General features: G+C 41.2%; 1 protein-coding gene across 9 annotated transcripts in view; it reads right to left on the reverse strand.

The window, feature by feature from the left end:
- The window catches only part of tjp2b (tight junction protein 2b (zona occludens 2)), a 61,268-nt gene that overhangs the window by 8,334 nt on the left and 33,210 nt on the right, over positions 1-19,724 (reverse strand). For 7 of the 9 annotated variants that reach the window (XR_011034990.1, XM_068309939.1, XM_068309938.1 and 4 more), the window contains exons 5-19: positions 18,803-19,319; positions 17,216-17,319; positions 15,544-15,697; positions 10,628-10,733; positions 9,977-10,095; positions 9,576-9,639; positions 7,731-7,881; positions 7,491-7,599; positions 4,158-4,377; positions 2,525-2,709; positions 1,850-1,945; positions 1,659-1,738; positions 1,247-1,457; positions 1,025-1,125; positions 361-570 (exon numbers count right to left, since the gene is read on the reverse strand). Coding sequence is in view for 8 of the 9 variants with exons in the window: in XM_068309939.1 (XP_068166040.1) it covers positions 361-570; positions 1,025-1,125; positions 1,247-1,457; positions 1,659-1,738; positions 1,850-1,945; positions 2,525-2,709; positions 4,158-4,377; positions 7,491-7,599; positions 7,731-7,881; positions 9,576-9,639; positions 9,977-10,095; positions 10,628-10,733; positions 15,544-15,697; positions 17,216-17,319; positions 18,803-19,319 (2,427 nt within the window). In the remaining variant the exon portion in view is untranslated. Of the gene's footprint in view, positions 1-360; positions 593-1,024; positions 1,126-1,246; positions 1,458-1,658; positions 1,739-1,849; positions 1,946-2,524; positions 2,710-4,157; positions 4,378-7,490; positions 7,600-7,730; positions 7,882-9,575; positions 9,640-9,976; positions 10,096-10,627; positions 10,734-13,518; positions 13,734-15,543; positions 15,698-17,215; positions 17,320-18,802; positions 19,320-19,724 lie in introns of those variants that run through there. The other 2 variants (XM_068309944.1, XM_068309945.1) reach the window with 2 other exon arrangements.

Consider the following 19,724-nt stretch of genomic DNA (forward strand, 5'->3'; position numbering starts at 1 on the left):
ACTTTTTTAATAATATTAAACGATATTTGAATTTCTAATGTATTATCTTTACTTGGTGTTGAGGCTGTGTGAGTCATAAACTACTCATGATTAAACTAGTAGTTTAAATATATCTTGCAATAGTCTACATTCATGTCTGTAAAGAGATTTGAGTAGCGAAATCTATTTTTAACAGTTAAAAATATGAAGTATTTGGGGCTATAAAAGGAAAGGAATGACTGGAAATTAGAATTGATGCTATTAAATTCCCTTAAGGGAATCATAGTAGCATGTAAAATAAAAAATAAAGATATATTCGAGGAGTTTATTCTAGGAGTTTATTCTGGACTGCTTCTCTATATCTGTGTGTTTGTTTCTGACCTCCTCGGCCGTGACCGGTTCAGACGAGCGGCTGATGGCGGAGATGTGCATCGTCTCCATATCGGGCTCGTTGTCGGTGTAGGTCCCGCCCTCGTCGGCGGTGTCATCCAGGTCAGAGGTCAGCCGGCTGTCCATGCTAAGGTAGTCAGCAGATAGGAAGGACAGACGCTCCACGTCCTGACAGTCCAGATCACTCTCTACTCCCTCCAGCTAGAAGAGACACATGGTGGATCTTGGGTGTACAGGCAGGAAGGATGGACACACGGATAGAACAAGAGAGAAGAAAGAAAGACAAACAGCCGAGCTGTAGAGCACTACTGGCAGGAAACAGGTGGACACAAAGTGAGCATGCTCAGAAGGCACACAGGTGGTCGCTACAATGCTAACAGGGAGATAGATGGGCAGCGAGGCTACTGCAGACTAGAGGGACTAATAACTCCAACATGCAAACGGGGGCCACTTGATTAGATACACTAAGCTAAAGCTAATGCTAACACCTACTGGAGTGTGATCATTTGGATATTTGAACTGTGGTGGTTATAGATTTATAAATGAAACATAATTTGATCCAAAAGTGGCTTGAAACACCCTGATCACAAATAAATAAATATACACTACGTGTGTGTGTGTGTGTGTGTGTGTGTGTGTGTGTGTGTGTGTTTACCTTGCCGTCAGACACCCAGACAGCCTGCATCTGCTGCTCCTTGATGGAATCTTTGACGCTGCCGTACCAGGCGTCGTTGGCCGAGTTCAGATCAATGGTGGCTGGGTGTGAAAAGCAGCCGACCTCGGCATTAGAGATCCGGAGAACACACACACACACACACACACACACACACACACTAATCCAGCGGAGCTACTGTGTGTGTGTGTGTGCTGACCGTACCAGTGAATAAGTGCGAGCAGGTCTTCCTGAGCTTGACGGCCTGCTCGTAGAGTTTGCGGGCGCTGCGGTGGGAGTTGGGGGCGATCCTCTGCCTCATGGCCTTGACGCCGTGTTTGCTGTCCGGGTTGAAGAAGATGACGATGGGGTACCACTGGGTGTAGTTCAGGGTGTCCACTGCCTTGGGGGTCACATCCAGCAGGGCGTGCTTGTCCTGTGAGGCGTGAGGAACAAGGTGTGAATGGAGGTGAACTTCCCACATCAACTGATGAAGACTGGCTGAGGGTGAAGGCTCCATTGAACCACGTTCTTTTTAAAACGTTTGCATTCAATTGATAATAAAAGTGTGGAAAAGATACTGTATTCCTGTAACAACTTTGTGTGTGTGTATGTGTGTGTGTGTACCAGTATGTACCTGCTCAATGATTTGTCGGATAGTGTTTAACCGAACCACTCCTGACGACTTCTCAGAGCCGGCATCTTTCGGCTCGGTTTCTATAGTAACACATCAACAATGGAAATATCATTTGCAACCGATGCTGGGACATTTAATCACAGAATATTTCAACGCTGGAAGAGAACACAGAGATGATGTCAGACACTCACTGGCAACAGCAAACAGGTCAGGCATCTCAGAGGCCAGCTTCTCATTAGCAGCATCAGCGATGGCACCAAAGAGAACAACGGGACGCCGGAAACCAGCTGTAAGACAATCACACACATATTATTAGAACTTTTGCATCATTTACACATCCTTATTCACCTCTGGGGATCTGTGGAAACTGAACACGCAGTCCTTGGCTGGGTGAAAGGTTTGGCTGTGACGGTATTCAATATCAAAGCTTGTATGATGGACACAAATCATGAATAAGAACTGAATTTAAAGGATTAGATTTATGTCTTCTCACAGTTGTGAATAAAAATGATTTGTGTCAAATGAGGGAAACAATAAAATAAATCAGAATTGAGTCAGTTTAACGCGGTAATGTGAACGCAGCTCTGGTACATCCTCCAGTTTTTTGGAGATTAGTGACACTGCCAAAGAACTACATGAAAATGCTGCATGAATAATGTTTAAGCGTTACAAATTAAACATTTAATGCATTTTTCTGAAAGCTGAAATATTTCTTATCACCAATATTCAATAATCTTCATCCATGTGGATGAATGATCCGTGTGTTCAGTTGGAGGACGTTTCATTTCAGCAACGAGGTTTGAGGTGGGACTCGGATCACACAGTCAAACTGTTCCTGTAGGAAGTGGATGGGTTGTTCTACACACCTTCTCGAAGCACAACTCTTTCATAAGCCGGAAAGCGGGTAGCCAGGGTCTGACCGCTTATGTTTTCTCTACTCTTCCTCAGGTCCTTCCTCTTCAGGGAGCGCTGGCCTCGCAGCCGCCAGAAGTCGGCTCGATCACCTGCAGCGGCTTTGTGCGAGCTCTGGACACTGGCCATCTGCTCCGCTCTGAAGGGAGAAAGGCACCCGTCACATTTCTGTTATTCACACATAACTTCATGGACAGAATCGCTTCAGAGACCTGGCACTGCGTCATCAAACCAAAAATCATTTCAGTCATATGTTATCGGGATGTTAAGATCTAAAAAGAAAGTATTCCACTTTATTTCTTTAATTTTATGATGTACTTGTTACTGACATCCTTAATGAAACTAGATAGAAGACAGACCATGTGACAGTTCTGCATTAGTGAAGTCAAAACATCTTAACCTCCATACAATAGTTGGTTGCATTACAAATCTTCCTCTCCTACAGGGCATTAAATGTTTCCTTTAAATAAAAATATTTAAAATTAGGTAAATAATTAGAGAAATTAAGACTAGAGACTCAACATCATGGCTACATAATTTTACTGGACTGAATTCAAAACTCAATCTGGTACCAAATTTATATGATAACCCATCCAAGATTAATTTAAAAAAATGTATCTTGTAATATTTCAAAGGTGGAACTATGCCGGTTCAGACCCACAGAGTTTGTACCGTAGTGCATGGACAGTAGGAAACAGGCTAAGTAGGAGATTGGACAGTCTTCATCTCACTGTCTGCTGATTGAACAGAATCTGCATGCAGGCATTTTACATGACACACTGTGTTCACCCAGAGTCAGTGGATGACACACACAAAACACAACAGAATCATAATAACGAATACAACTGGGACACACGTTGTCTCACATCAGTGATCTACTCTCCCTCTGGGCTGTGGCCTGTAATTACGGTAACCCCCCCCCCGGGCGGGTCCGTCAGTGTTGTTACTGTTACTGTGCAGCGTCGCTGAAATAAACTTTCTAATGAGAGATTCTAGACAAGCTTCAGACTGCAGTACATTTACTGCACTTGGTTATACTGTACGTATATATACTGCATATATTTGAACCTTTAGTATAAAAATTGCTTATAATGAAAGCGCTGGTCTCCCCAAGTCCAGGGTTTGGATCTGGCACTGATGGGGGGGTTAATGCGTTGTAGATTTCCTGATCAAGGAAGGCAGAGCAAGATCTGTCCTGAACTCTGAAGGCCTTGAGCTCCTAAAACAAACTTCTTTCCGTGACAAGTTGCCACACCACATCTATGATGTTTGTGTTTGTTCTGAATATTCAGAGTCAACGGGGAGATGAAAAACCTGCTTGTAGTCCCCTGAGGGACCCTCAGCCCTGTTAACGTCATCTCTCTGAGACAACTCTGTCTGCAGGACTCGCGTGGCTGAGTTGGTGAATCAGGCGTGACCACAGAGGTAAAGTTGGAGGGATTGACTGTTTTAAATGTGATTAGAAAAGTTTCAGACACAGTTGAAATGGGGATTTAGATTCTGTTTGATGGAGTTTCTCGACAGAACCTTTAAGGTTCTGAGGAACAGATCTTCATAGCTGTGCGGGAGCCTGACTTAGGGCTCTACCTGCTCTTGTTGGGGATGATTCCTTTCTCCAGCAGCTTCTTATCTTTGCCCACACGGACCGCCAGCCAGTTGCCGAGCTTCCCGTCATAGAGGGTGTCCACCACCTTGAAGATATCACCCCGACTGAAGGCCAGGCACTGGGGGGTCTCCTTCTCGTACTCAAAGTGGGTTCGGATGAAGAAGGAGTCGCCACGGCCCGACACCAAGATGTCATTATAGACTAGACAGACAAAAGAGAAGGAGATATCAACATGAGTGAAGCAGCTACAGCAACAACTGGCACAGAATCAGATTATTTCCTTTGACCTGTTTAAGGTGTAATTTAAAAAAAAAAAGAGATTAAGATTGAGAGTTTTAGCTCTCCAGTTGAAGTGTTCTCCAGCTTTTCTGTTTGTCAGTGTCGGTCTTCTACCATGTGTCTGCCAGCATGGAAACAAACATTCATGTAAAATAGTTCCCACAGGAGGTGGGGTCTAATGATTGGGATTACTAATTTAACTGCAGGTCACACTAGCATTTGGTATGAATATTCATAGATCCTGGAGGATAAATCTATTATGTTAGTGACCTCCTGACCTTTACTCTAGAGGAACTTGAGGCTAAACACTCCACTTTTACAAAACACATCTCACACTCTCAGTTTCCAATAGCAACACTATCAGGCTATACAGAGTTGTTTGTCTCTTTTACAATGTGGGATGGAATGAACATATTTCCTTAAGTGAAAGTCTTGCTCTCTTTTTTGAGGATGACCACATCTTCCTGTCTTCATTAGTCAGGGTTCAAATCGATTTATACTTGAGATGTGTTACAGAGTCCCACCATAGGTTCAGGCTTCACTTTACTTCAGTCTTGTATTTCATTCCAACACCAGACCGATTTATTGCGGTTTAATTTTATCCCTCTCATAAATGTGTTTTCATTCTTTCTTTTCATTCACAGTCGTCTTAAAACATATTTTGTGATGAGGTAGTGTGTTTTCACTACCAACAATGGGGTTGTGTCAGTGTTCAAACATTCAAAGCAGGTGCACATGAAACTGACTGGACTGGTATATCAGATTTTACTCGTAGGTGTGATGAGTATGCGGCCGCTCCCATCGAGCCCATTAAAGGCGATGTGGCACTGCTGGAATCTATTAGAACAAGTGCGACGGGTCACATCGGTTAAAGAAGTTAAAGATGACAAACCAGAATGTTTGAGCAGGATTAAGAGGATTATTTTTTATTGTTATATTTACACTTTATTTAAACTAGTTAATACACCGACCACACCTGATATTTAGAAACCAACTCCTGTACAGAACAAGACAATGAATGCATTCTCCTAACCAGTCCTGTGTGTGTCCCCAGTTTTGTGTCTTCTTCCTCTGAGCCATAGAACACACTTACTGCTCCAAAACTATTTTAAAACGCATCACTGCGCCACGCTGTTGCACTTGGTGACATGTTCCTTCATTGCATGAACACACACTGCAGCTTATTTGGACTCAATCCCAGACACATCATCATCCAGCTGCCCTAAATGCTCACTTGAGCATGAAATGTAGATTAATCTGTTAGAAAAAAAGAAAAAAAAGTCTACAGAAAATCTGCAATCGGATGGAGATGTTCTGATGAATGGTCCTTCTTTATTCTTACGAGTCTATTAGCTGTCATGATGTGGCAAAAGCTTCTACTTGGGTTGTGTGATGACAGTAGAACTTTATCTAAGATCATTTTGACACATGCACTTTCCTCGGAGGACAATAATGAGCACCCATGCTTAAATTTCCAGTCTCATTTGCACAATAAAAAACAAAACACACACGCACACACACGTCTGTGACTGTTCTAGAAACACACTTCACAGCCTGCTCCAGGCTTCTGGGAAGCTTCCCGATGTGATATGTGTGGTCCGACAAAGCACTGACCCAAAACACGCAACGGAGGCAACAGTCGTACTGACTGCAATCCCCCCCCCCCCCCTGCTGCCCAGGCCGGCTGGCTGCAGACACAACACTTCATCACACACACACACACACACACACACACAAACACACACACACACACACACACACACACTGATAATGTGTTTAAAACAAAGGGTTTCTCTGGTTTAATCCTTTCCCTTTAGTGTTCCAAAAATCTTTCCCAAAAAATTACCAATAACTCAAGTGAGTATTGGACACCCACTGGACTGGATGGATATATATATATATATATATATATATATATATATACAAATAACAAAAATCAAATGAACAATTTAATGATAGTGTAAATTGATATTAAAGAGGTGAAGAGAATTAAAGAGTTTAAATCCAGATAATAACAGAACTAAATTCAGCAGAAATTTAACTTTAATGCAATTTTTTTTTTTAAAAAGGCAAAATCACTAGTCTGTCTAGTCCATAAATAGAAATCATTGGTTTTATTTGAGTAAAGATCAACGTGCTGTGGGTGTGTGGAAGGTTATGCTGCTTTATTTAAAGGTTCCCTAAATGTAAAATGAAGACAAAAAAACAAAAATCCCTGCTGGGAAAACAAACTTTACAGGTGATGTCTCTAATTTTATTATTCTAAATGTCCTCTTGACAATCCTGAACTATAAAACTGTTTCCATGACAGGTCAGCGCTCCGCCTCGCGATGTGACGCAAACTGATTATAAATAGATTATTCTTTTCTTCTTTTTTCCAAAATAAAGGCCAAAGCCACAAAGCTCAAGGGGGGCCAACTCGTTCATTATGTAACGGTTTAGATCGCTCTCACCCGATGTGTTCTTGACTGGATTAGAGCGGATGCATGTGTTCATGCGTGTCATGGTTGGTTGAACCAAAACTAGCCTGATCTTGTCTATAAACCTTAGTGGGTGGGGGGTGGGGCAAGCTGGTTCCCCTCCTTTTCACCTTAACAACGATTTAGTCTGAAAAAGCAAAAATAAAACGTAACAGGTAGAAAAATAAAAATGGTTCATATTCTGTGGAGAGTAGGAGTGTATAATTTTGTATCTGATTAATGAAATGTGATTTTTTTTTAAGAGGATGTATGGAATAATAGTACTGAATGATTAACTAACCAGAGAAAGAAATGTAATTGACTATAAGCTTTTTATCAGGTTGTTGTCAGATTGATGTTTCAGAGAATGAGCTTTGAGAAAAATCAATCCAGTGCTCATAAAAATCAAAATGACTAAATTGACTGAATTTTCCTTCAAGGAAATCAACGGGATGACTTCTTTATGATATATATTACATATGTCTTGCAAAAAAAAAAAAAAAGGTGTAAAGTGAAGAACCAGCAAAGCATCTTTCACTGTGGAGTTATCTGGTGTTTGTGGAGGGAATGTTTTACCGTCAGGTTTGCTCTGAGCCAGGATGGTGACCACTTCCCCTTTAGGAATCTCCAACAGGAAGAGCACCGCTTCCTCCCTCACAACGCCTTGAAAATCAACATTGTTCACCTTCAAGACACAAACAAAGAGCACAACAATGACCGATTGCTCTTGACATAACACCAGCACTGATTTTCTGCTGTAGCTCCACTTAATCTTGTCGCTTTGGGCCTTGAAGTGGAGTTTTCTGGAGTGACTACCTTCAGGATTTGGTCTCCAACACGAAGACCCTCTTCCTCTGCAGGACTGCCCTCTTGAACACTGGCAATAAAGATACCGACATCATTTCCTCCTGCCAGCCTCAGGCCAACACTGTCTCCCTTCTGGAAATTCACCATCACTGTGTTGGGCCTGCAAGACAGGAAATGCACGCCAGGTTTACCAACATGACACACAACTGTGATACAAATCTGGCCTTTGCAAATGTTGAATATTCATGAGTAAAGCAGCACGCATTAGCAGTCAGACGTGTATCCTCCTCATTTCTTGCATAAACTATATGCTGACCTGCAGCTCTGGATGAGTGCACCTGTTTGATGAAGCAGCATGAATTACATCTGCCTGACAGAACGGCCGTAGCAGCCTCAGAATATCTGTGTTTCTGGCTGACTTACTTATATTATTTTCCATTTTTCCACTTGAAGATACGGCCCACATCAGCCTCACAGCATACTGACACAGAGAGAGTCACGCATTTTCCTCGAAAACACCATCACATCCCAATGGGTTGTAAATAAGATGCAACAAATGGATGCAATAGTTCAAATGAAGCCAGTGGTTGAAACTGAAGCCCCATTTAAAGCTCAGTTGATTATAGATTGTAGCTCAGCACTCGACAGCAAACTGTGAGAACCTTAGATCCTGGGTAATAACTACGTTTGTGCGGCGTAGCGTGAACGTGTCTTTAGTGCCAATCCGTTTAACAGAGTCTCAGGTGTCTTTGTGCATTATAGCAGCGACCCCCCAACCTTTTCAGCTCCACGGACCGGTTTCATCTAAGACAATATTCTCACGGACCGGCCTTCATTTGCTCGAAAATCGTTAACGACGTCAGGAAGGCTGTAGTCTAATACTAAATCATCTGCAGTGGTTTTATGTCAAATACAGACATCAACAGACAATAAGCAACCTTTTTTTTCGTAAACTGATAATCAACATCTCTGTAAACGCAATAATTGTAAGACATAATTCTATTAAAAACTGCACTGATGAGGTTTATTTAGAAATATAGCGACTTACATAGGAGAAATACTGATCATTTACAATAAAAGGGTGAACAAGTCAATCAAATAATAATAATTCCAATAATGAGAATTAGTGGTATGCGAATGCGTTCCAGGAACCACATGTGATTAAGGAATCGAGATCGAGATTGCGATCTATTTATCTTATCATTTACGGTAATTTAAACATGTATGAACCCCCCCATACTGATATCAAACCACCTTCTATCTGTATTACCTTTTCCCACACTCTGACAGACTGTTTAAAGCACTTTTGTGTCTCATGAAAGTCCGAGACTGACAAAACAGAGTGCACTTCTGGATGCCGTCAGCCAATAGAATGCGCGTACGGTGTCACGTGACTTCCTACCAAAAATCCGCGATGAGGTGAAGTGGAGAGCGCACTGTATATAATTTTTTTTACCATTTTCTAATCATATTAACATGTAGTACATAGTGCCAGACCTTCCTTCCTTTCTATCAAATCCTGTAGGTTAACTGGTGGCTGTACGTATAAACCAGATGACAGCTTATGGTTTTACTGGGAGCACTGGGCTCACATTACCTGTCACCTGTTTCCTTATGAAGTGACTCCCTACCTGCTCTGGTTTCTTTGCATTTCTTTGAATTTCTCTTCTTTGCTTTTTAAATGAATCATAGTAAAGTGACATGAATGATTTTTTCAGCTAATGTTAGAGATAGACTCATGCACTGGTGACGTAACGGCCGTTTATGTATATTCTACTCTTACATGTATGCGTTTATGACACCAGTTAAACTTTAAAATGTTGTGATTACAGAAAATTAACGGGACTAACTCACCCGTATATTTTTTCATCTTCTGGACTTGGTCGCAGGAGAATCTTGGGGGTGGTTGTTACCGCAGCTATAGATTGAAAAAAAAAAAAAAAAGTCAAAAATATGTTAATATCTGAAATTTTTCCATCTGCGAAACACATTAAATCAATAAAATGGTAATTGGGTGAAAGTGATGCAGACTGACGTGTTTTGTCACCACTACTGGTTTCTCTGGGGTAATGAACCAGTAGGGTGCATCATAACATGTCAGCTGCATATGAATTATGATCATCATGCTTCATTTGTTATATATTTAATTAAATCTATGATGAATTAGGACGTATTAATTCTTTCAGTCCAATAACGTGTTATTTTTAGATGAGGGTCTAGTATATGTTCTGATGGCTGGTGTAGTGGGTGTTGACCTGGAGGTTCCTCAACATGTGGTGTGTTTTTATCTATCTGAGCTGAGGCCTGGGGGTCTTCAGGTATTCTGAATGGGGAGGCCATGGCTGACATCTTGGCTGTTCTGATGGATTCTTCTCTGTAACACACAGGCACACAGTTACAGGCACTAAAGAGACAAGATCATTTCAGCTCTAGTATATGACATAACTCATACAGAAACTGGACTATAATATCATGTGAACAACACCTTTTAACTTTATCAGGAATGCATTTCAGGAAATATGGACAGCAATCAGTTAAATTGTTTCATTTTACATAAAAGTGACCTTGTTTTACCAACCAAACTGCTCTTGGGGCTACAAATGCTAACAGAAGGTGTTAATCCTTGAAAAGTACCCCCAGAGGACAGACCTAGACCTATTTGTTCTGAAAATGCCTAACACACACACACTTTACGACAACAATACAACCTTAAACTTTATTAAATCGCAAGAGATGCTTCTTTTGCATGCAAAAGTCAAACTTTAATGTGAAATCAAATCGGACACATCCTCAAAGTCTTATAGCCTCTAAAAACAAGTCATAATCCAGTGTCCAAGATTCTTTAGCTATGTCACAAGTCTACACAACCAAACTAGACGTCTTGAAGTCATGTGGACCCGTCCTACCTGGGGTTGTCTCTTTCATTGGATGAGTGGGAGGACAGGTCAGACTGGCGGGACCTCCTGCCCTCTGGAGGGGAATATGAATGGTAGGACTCCATCTCTGATATGTCTGACAGACAGACAAAAAAACAAAGACACCAACGTGAGACATTAACTACACCCATCTTCCAAGTCAAGTGCCGTTACCATAGCCACCGCCACCACCAACGCCACCACCACAAGCAGTACAGAATAGCTCCCCCAGGAAGCACTGTCACCAGATGATTACTGCCCGGCGGCAGATTGTGGACATTTTCAGAGATTATTAGGACGCAGGTTGGTGCCACACTCAAAATAAAAGCAGCAATTCCACCAACACACCAAATTGAGAGTCCAAAAGTAACCATAAAAGACACACAAGTGGTCTCACTGATTTACAATCAATGCTTAGATTAGATTAGATTTTTTTTCATTTTGAAGAAAAAAAAAAGATGGATCGAGATTGGTGATGCAGTGAGCACCCAGGCAAAGGCTGTTACTTTTGACCTTGTCTTCCAGTAAAGATAAGCTGTCTGAAAGTAAAAGTCAATGTTGCTGCTGGAAACTATCAAAGGCCAGACAACCAATCGTACTAGAGGGATGACTTTTGATCATTTGAACAATTTAAAGCCATTCATGCTCTTTAACGGGGACTGAAGACTTAAAGGACAGCACAAAATGCTCAGACATCTCATATGAACTTGGGGGACAATAATATCTGCTTCGTATCGGAGGGGACAACTTGGAGACGTTTAAGCCTTCAAGATGGGTAAATCTAAAAAATAGTAGGGGGATTATGTCCTTGCAATGCCCAGGATTAGTACACGGCTTTGCAGAGGGATGTCTGGACTGTCTTGATTGGGTCGCAGCTCAAGATCAAGATAAGTGGTTGAGGAAGGATGAATATGTAACCCTTAAGGAACAGCTATAGGTCATCAGTGCTCTCAAAGTGGAGTATTGATTCAATAAATTCTTTTGTGCTAGGGTTATAAATAAAAAAAGCTTTTTAAGCATACATGGCGAAATGTATGGACTGGCAGTCTGAGGACAGCTCTGGCCACATGGGAGTGTCTATACTGCTTTATAACACAGAAACTAGCTAGTCAAAAGTGCTGACGCGCAGTTCTGCTCTCTAGAGAGACTGCCTGGCCTTCACTCAGGACGAGTGATGGGTGTGTGTGTGTGAGTGTGTGTGTGTGTGTGTGTTGAAGTCAATGCGAATGGCAGAGACTTCCAATTGGCTGCTTTTATCAGTCAGTGTGGCTCCAACACTCTGCTGTGAAGAACGGCAGGAAGGATGGAAGCTAGAACAGAAGCTAACAGACCCACAAAGAAAGGAAAGTTCTGAAGACGACTCAGCCAGGAACCATGTGAAAGAGAACACAAATGCCACGACAAACCCCTTGAACACTTTTAATAGAATCGTTGCATTCCTTTATATTGTTGGCCAGAACATTTTACCTTGAATAAAAGAGCAGTTAGAGGTGAGCAGGGATTAGCCATGACTCAACAGGTACAATTTAGGAGTAAATTACTTTGATGAGGGTTAGAGCGACATTTTTCATGCAGGGTTGTGAAGACAAGATGAGTTTTGTAAATTGAGAATGAAAACACTCAAATGGAAACAAGAGAATGAGATGATCTGAGAGAGAAAAATAAGAATATTAAAATATTGTGTCAAACCTGATAATCCTTGGTAAGATCCACTGACATTATTGTCACAGCATCATAAATGGATGATAAATTGAAAGTCTGATTATATAATCACCGCGAGTTTCATCTACAGGCGTGACCTACGGATGGTGAAGCTGGCCGGTCTATCCATCTGTGGGTCAATCAAACACTCAAGTCCACAGCTCTAACATCTCTTATGACGTCTTCATCAAAATGTTTGTGTTTTTATTCCAACAGGACATAATAAAAAAAATTTAAAAATTAAAAAATTAAATTTCACAACTTGAAGATTAGCATTAATGAAGGACACTATTCATCTATTAGGTATTTTACAGTTTAAGATCATGGCCATATATTTTGTCACATCTAAGGGTGTTTAGTTGACTTAAAATGCTTTAACTAGCTGAAACATCTGTGCATGTTTGGCTAATTAAAGGTAAAAGTAATTAAAAAATGTGGATTCCGATGCCCCCTTTAGAGATGCAGACTCTGCAAAGCATGTGCGAAGTTTTAATGAATTATGTGCAGCAGGTTTTGAGGAGGTGTTGATAGAGTAGATCCAGTTACACTACATGCAGATGGCTGGATAAGAGAAACTCGATATTTCCCTTTGGTAGACGCCTAAAATTTTGCAAGAGATAAATATTGCACATCCTTTCTCTAAATACATTCCTTCTCTGAAATTTTGTTTTAACACAAACAAATAAAAATCACTTAATAGTTACTGAAAAACTAGCTCTGTGAATAATACTGCATGGAAAAAAGCTACTAGCCTACAACACTTTCCTGTGGTGTATGCGATAGTAATGTAGCTGATGGAGTTAGCAGCAGCTGCAAAGATGATACAGCGACGCTGTCAGGGCAGAGGAATGTGTGAACATGGTGATAATGATTGTGTGACATGGAGCAAGAGAGAAGAGAAGGCGACGGGAGTTCAGATATACCACCTGAACAGGCGACGGCGAGTTGTCACACTGTTAGGGACAAATATGTTATTAATATGTTATTACATTAAAGAGGGCACAAACATCTTACCCACTGTGTGTGTCACGCTTTTTTCATGCAACACTGTATTCACAAAAATAAATCATCACCCTTGGCAACATCAAGAATCAACATATAGACATCTGGTAGAATTATAATGTAAAGAATAATCATCTTCTTCCACTGGTATCACTTAATGAATCACACAATTCAGTACATAGTGATTAAATTGTGTTTATTTGTTCAGAAGAAATGGATCAATATATTAAAATGTCGAAAGATTTAAAGCAGTATAAAGAGAAGTGCAAAGGGTGTGAAAGCTTTACAACTTAGTCAGGTTGTGTCACAGCCGTTTACAGCTTAGAGAAAGGCAACAGATTGTTACACATGCTGTGTCTCGGGCGGTCCTTCATCTAAAAGAATGACATATTATCTGGAAGAGAAAACACAGACAGAAGGTGCACGTTTGAGCGGTGATAGAGATCGCTGCTGCTTGTCAAGATGAACACTTTTACACACTTATGATCACAGTTCACAGGAGGCTGGAGGGTCCTGAAATCATCCCAGCCCACGGTGAGGTCCAGATTAAACCCTGACCCACTGCTGACCTCTCTATTTTCCTAAATAATACCGGGAGCCGAGCAGCTGCAGGCAGAAACTCAAGACTGCTTAGTTTCACATGGTAAATTTAGCTGCATGAATGCCAGATATTTTTAACGTTTGTTTACTGTATGCGTGTGTAAACATGACTGAATGTGTGTCTCTAGGAAACACACTGCACGCATTGTAACCCTCCCATTCATTATCTGTCACACTAGTGTGTCAAAAGGAATAATTAATCTTTACATTAGCAAATTAAATTTTCATGATTTTGCCTCCATGCATTAATTTATCAACTAATGGACTTTGGATGCATTATTTAATTAGAAATGGTCGTCAGAACTACTTCAAGAAGATGAGTGCCTTGTGTGTTTCGTCTTAATGTATTTTTAACTTCACCACGGAAGCTGTTTCCACCACAACCAGTTTGGATGACCGGCATCATACTGGGTAGTTGTTTTATTGGGGGTGATTATAAAAAAAAAATCTATATGATCAGGATTTATTGAAACGTTTTTGGGGGATCGGATCTGCCAGATGTGACGTGTAGAATTGTTGCTGTATTCACTATAAAGAGGACATATTTCCATCGTCGTCTTGATGGGATGTTTACCCCACAGCAAGGAAAAACCGGTTCAAAGTAGATCTGGATCAAGTCGTGGGTGCACGACATGTTTTCCTTTATATTTTGATGAGTCTTGATAATTGTAAATAATAATTTTGATGAATCTTGGCATGAGATTCTGAATTACAATAGACAAACATTTTTTAAGATGATTCTTTCGGGCGTGTTAGTTGATTATGTATAAACTGCTTGATGAATTGCCATGAAACTGTGTAAAGGGGTGGGGCACAAGTGTAGGGGGAACAGAAAAAGTTTCTGAGTGGATCTGAATAAAGGTGCTGACTCAGGATCTGCTCCACTGAGAGCCATTCTCATTTTCAGTGTGTGTTGTTGATAGGACAAGACAGAAAGGGTCCATATTTACTAAACTCCCCACCATTTTTTAGTGTCAGTTTTAAAATAGAAATGTCAATTTGGGTTCTCGGTGAAGCTTTTGGATGTAGAAGTGTTCTTTTCACAAGTGATGATCTTGACAGGGGACTGAAAATGTATTTTTTGACAAGTTCTGTAGGTCATTTTATGGTGGGTAGTTTTTGAAATCACAGCTTATACAGTATTTTGAATCACAAAACCTCTTTTGCTACTCCACCCTTCACTTCAGGACACATTTTTTTAAAAATACTACTTTTGCAATTATTTGCATGATAATTTTGGGGCTTTAGGGGGCTGAAATGAACCAACCCATAACCATGAAAGTCAAAAATGCAGGTGAACAGGACAGAATGGGACCTGAGCCCTGACCTCTTAGTCGCCCCGTATGCATGGATTTAACATTTTTAACTCCTATTTATTCCTCATCATATAAATAGTACATGATTAATATAACCTAATGAATATACTGTAAATAGCAAAGCTCATAACAGATAATTGCTTTTATCCATCTGACTGATGACAAACAACCACAAACCATCCAGAGAACCACACCTGACCTGTGAGAGACGGCACACAGCAGTCCTGTGCTCCACAATAACAACCTCCCTGTGGTTTAACCCTGTAGATCAGGAATTCAGTGACTCACCATCGTTATCAGAGTCAGAGTCTGCGAGGGGGGGGATGCGCACGAGGATTTGGCGGCGGTCTCTCTGGACCACAAGCTGTAGCTTCCCTCTTGACTTCTCTATCAGCTTCCCTGCATCGTGCAGAGAGAGGTTCTCCGTCACTGTCCCGTTGATCTGCACGGACACATGGAAAAAGGAGAAGGGGGGGGTCAATGTGTGACCATAAATTACATGACAAACATCATGACAGATGACATCCCCATGATTGAATGAGTAGTTTGGAGCTACAGGAGGGAGGAACATGTAAACACATGGAGGCGTGATATCAACGTCTCACTGCCACGCCTTCCTAACAGACACCTGACACATATCACACGGTCTTACTGATTTAGGTTATCTTATTGAAGGTGAAGGGACAATATAATGGCTCTGGAAATGTGACACAATCAACATTTAGATTTGCTCCCAATTATCTATGTTTCACTGGTAAATGAAGGCTGATTCTCAAACGGTTATTTCTCTCCGTTTTCAGGACAACAGTCACTTAGCTGATGTTGTTTTCTTTCTCCTTCCTCATAAACCACGCATGTCAAAGTCAAGGCCCGGAGGGCCAGATGTGGCCCGCCACATCATTTCATGTGGCCTGCGAGAGCATAAAAGGTCAGTGTCTAAAAATAAAGTGGTCAAAAATGTGCTTTGACCAAAAACTACATTTCCCACACTGCAGTAATTCAGCCCATTTAGTTTTGACAAAAACGTTTTGATCAAAGTTAATGTCCTAACTTGTGTTGACATTATTTTTCTTTATTCGTTGATAATTTGATCTTTGATTGATGGACTTATATGGGCTTAATAACCTGACAAATAAAAAGGATTTATTTTGTAAAAGAGAAATGAGCAAATAGTTTTTTCTGTGAAACTGTAATGTTTGTAAATTGAATAAGTAATAAATTCAGAGTTATTTAACATCAAGGAGTAGTTACAAATTATTTTACATTACACTGAGTTACATTTAGTTACATTTATTAGTTACATCTGGCCCTTTGAAGACAGACATTAAGAAGATGTGGCCCTAGGTGAAAATGAGTTTGACACTGCCACGCCTTCCTAACAGACACCTAATGTCCTAAAAACTACTGAACATGATATCACAAACCATCTCCCCTCTCAATTTTATTTCTCAGGGTACCGGGTTGCACAACATGTGTGTGCACACACAGCACGCATAAACTACATGTTGTATATAAAGTATTTACTGGTCAGATCAGAGAGAACCAGAGCATTTCACTGTTTTTTAATAGATGGAACCAGATTCCAGTGCACAGATCACAGGGACAGGGGTCAGATAAAGTGGGATTAATCATAGAGTATAGAGGGAGGACCCACTGGAGTCACACCTGATTTTGTTCACATTGGACCTCGGGATCAGTAGTTCTCTCTGACCTCTGAAGAAATGTCTCATGACTCTTCATCACAAGTTGTGGCTTTAATACCAAGTTTTGATTTTTCTCATTGTGTTCTTTCCTTTAGGAGGTTTTTAAATGCAGTAAAAATCATATTACTGAGAAAGGAATGACCAATGCGATGAAAAGAATTATTTAAAAACCAGACATGGGAACTCTAGGAGGTCAACAGGTCAGTCTCCACCATGCTGGAGGGCCGATTGGTACGGGACCAGATGGAGTAACGTACCTTGAGAATGATGTCTCCCTCCTGCAGGTTGCCGTCTTTGGCAGCCAGGCCTGTGCTGGTCATCTGTTTGATGAAGATCTGACTCCCCAGACGTAGACCATATTCTACAACGAGACAGCAACACATCGTCACGACAACCCTTCAGTGTGTTCATGTTTCCACTGGAACCAGTTGGTTCATCTGTCTGGAGCAGACAACTATCAGACACATTTACAGAGGTGAGCGCCTGCTTTAAATACTAGAATCAATCCAGAAAGCCAGTAAAGACAGAAGGAAACAATAATGAAATAAATCTTTTAAAATTATATTCTATTAAAAATGATATGAAACAGGAAGTGATCAGAAAAAGTATTTGCGGAAAGCCGTAGGACATCTCACTCTGCAGATCATATTTTATTTGTTAATGTCGGGTCGATAAAGTAACAAGTCAACATCGTTACATTGAACAAATGTCACAGTTTGGGATGAATAAAGTAAATATTTTTTATCTTAAAGAAAATTTTTTAAAAAGGATCATCTGTAATGTTTACAGGACTTTTAGCCACCTTTTACAAGCCCCTGGTTTGGTCTTTATTTATTTGCGTTACATTGACTACATTGAAGACTCAATGCAGTCGTTTTCATGTAGAGTGGGATGGGTTAGTGTGACATTTGGGAGCAGAATCACAAAAACATTTAATATATTGATCACTCAGTGGAGAGTAAATTGTAATTCTGAATAATTAAAACCCTGAATCATCTCATCTGGCGGAGGGAAATTGTTGAACTTTGTTTAAATGGAGTTGGTTGTTCTCAATAATTTTCTTCGACTTTATCTCGTAAAGAAACAATTAATTTCACTCATTCAGCAGCAAAACACAACAGAAGTTCTTTCACAACACCCAAAACAAGAAGGTCTAAATCGTAATCTCCATTTTATATAACCAACATTTCCTCCAAGAGAAACCAGTTAGTGACAGCAGCGAGAGAAAAAAATGCCTGGAAACAGGCAGAGAGCTGGGAAAGAAAGAGAAACAAAAGACACTGAAAAAGAGAGGTGAGAGAAAGGGTGACGGTAAGGTGATGAGGTGCAATAAAGGCACAGCAGGGCAGCATCATTCATCAGGTCTTGTACCAGGAGCTAATAATGATAATGATAATGATAAATATCTAATCCCACAGGATTCTTCTATAAGTTTAAAATGACAGGAGCTCTCAACCGACTCAATTTATCCTATACAATGGATCAAATGTTGGACTAACAGATCTTCCTAAAAAGTAGTAACCGTGGCGCTGCAGGTTAGCGTGGCTAAAATCCTGAAGAATCGTCAAGAAACACATTCAAATGAAACGAATGATGACGAACCGCCCCACGGACCTTCACACCACACTGAACCCCCTCTATTCTACTTTAGCATAGCCCTCTGAAGGCACCGTATTCCTTGTTCAATACTCCCAGCGAAACAAACTGAAACTGTTAGTTGATCTGCCAACACTGCCCTCTAGTGTTTGGAGGTCTACCAACTTGAAGAACTGGTCCAGTATTACTTGTCACACTCCTGCATCAATAGGTAAATGAGCAGCCATGATAGACAGAGGAGGTCTTACCTTCACTGGGTCGGTTCTTCACCAGCAGGACATTGACCGGTTTCTCCAGTGGCTCCAGGTCTCTGGAAGGCGATGGAGGGCTCTCGTTGAGCCGATCCCTGCTCCTATACCTCCCTCCTCTTCCTCCTCCTCCTTCCCCACGCTCATACTTGTCCTCCGTCCGGTAACTGTCCCCTGGGCTACGCCCGCGGCTGTGGTATCCCTGGCGCTCCACACTGGTGTCCATGGCTCGGCCCCGGCTCCCCTCTCTCCTGGTTCTGTCCGGGCTGGGCGAGGTTCTTTCCAGGCTTCTTCCGCGGCTCCTTCCTCTCGGGTTGTAGTCCCTTCCTCCCCTGTACTCTGGATCCAGGTAACCTTTGCTTTCAGAGGTGTGTTCCCGGCCTTCATTACGGTACCAGCCATTATCGTTGTCTGCATCGTAATAGTGAGTGGAGGGGGTGTATTCCCGACTGTCTCCACCTGGGGAGGGGGGTGGCTTAAGAGAGTGGACGGCTACTTTACGAGGTCTCTTCACCGTCTGGAAGAGAAAGAAACAAAACAAAAGCCTTTTAATAAAAAACTACCCAAACTGACTTTTTTGTCTATGACCAGTTGAAGCATCAGTTGAGCTCAAGGCTTCACTGACACTGTGCTACGTTAATATTCACAGTGTTTGGTGCGCTTGAAGCTGACATGAAATGTAATACACAAGATATTACATTTCCCCTGGGAGGAGACACCACATCTCTCCTGTCCTAGCATCCTTACACACGCTCCCAATAAAATCTAGAATAAAACTGAAAATCCTCATGATCACATATAAAGCTCGTCACTGTGAGTATCCATCTTACATTGAAGATCTCATTGAAGTGTATCACCCTCCCAGGGCTCTTCGATCTGAGGAAGCAGAATTTCTGGTAACCCGTCAGGTCTTTAAGAGTAG

The sequence above is a fragment of the Antennarius striatus genome, chromosome 3 (assembly GCF_040054535.1).
Source record: "Antennarius striatus isolate MH-2024 chromosome 3, ASM4005453v1, whole genome shotgun sequence".
NCBI lineage: Eukaryota > Metazoa > Chordata > Actinopteri > Lophiiformes > Antennariidae > Antennarius > Antennarius striatus.